This window comes from Rhincodon typus, unplaced genomic scaffold, assembly GCF_021869965.1.
Source record: "Rhincodon typus isolate 14 unplaced genomic scaffold, sRhiTyp1.1 hic_rhity00004319, whole genome shotgun sequence".
NCBI lineage: Eukaryota > Metazoa > Chordata > Chondrichthyes > Orectolobiformes > Rhincodontidae > Rhincodon > Rhincodon typus.
The window spans coordinates 3851-4570 of NW_025969957.1; the positions used below are offsets into that span (position 1 = coordinate 3851).

Genomic DNA, 720 nt, shown 5'->3' on the forward strand with positions numbered 1-720 from the left:
ACACACACGCACACAGAAACACATACACTCATACACACACACACACACACACAACACACAACCAGACACACATACACTCTCACTCACAGACACAGAAACACACACAGACAGACAGACACACAGACACAGACACACACACAGATTGACGAAGAGACACAGAGATACATCCCATTACCTGAGGTTGAGATATTAACAATATCACTTGGTTCACTGACCAGCTCCCCTCTGAGCGAAATCATTCGAAACTGATAGGAAACATCCTAACAGAACAGAGACCAGACTCACAGTTAGTGATGAGGCAGGTGAGACCCTTCCCTTAATCGCTTTATCTCCCAGCATCTTTCCTTCTGTCTCTCGCTTGACCTCTCTGTCACTCAATCTCTCACTTTCACTCTCTCGCCAATCACTCCTCTTCACTCTCTGCCCTCACTCTCTCTTTTCTCAATTGATTTCTCTCCTCCCTCAATTGCCTCCTCCTTCCATCTCTCTCCCCTCAATTTCTCTTCTTCATTCTTTCTCTCCCTTGATTGCACTCTCATCCCTCTGTGCCTGCCGTTCACTCTCTCCCCTCGATCCCTCTCCTTCAATCTCTCTCTCTTTACTCTCCAACAGGTTCTGTCCTGCTGAGCTTCTCTTTTTCTTCCTGAATCTCTCTTCCCTCAATCTCTCTCCTTCCTTAATTCTATTCTTTACCCTCGTTACCCCCTCCTTCGATATCTC

The 720-nt window shown here is 46.5% G+C and overlaps 1 protein-coding gene across 1 annotated transcript in view; it reads right to left on the minus strand.

Annotated features, from left to right (window-relative positions):
* Nucleotides 1-720, minus strand: part of LOC109926467 (protein turtle homolog A-like) — a gene marked incomplete at both ends in the record, with an annotated part of 10337 nt that overhangs the window by 3844 nt on the left and 5773 nt on the right. The window contains one exon of the mRNA XM_048593875.1: nt 176-260. Within this exon, the coding sequence (XP_048449832.1) occupies nt 176-260 (85 nt within the window). The remainder of the gene's footprint in view (nt 1-175; nt 261-720) is intronic.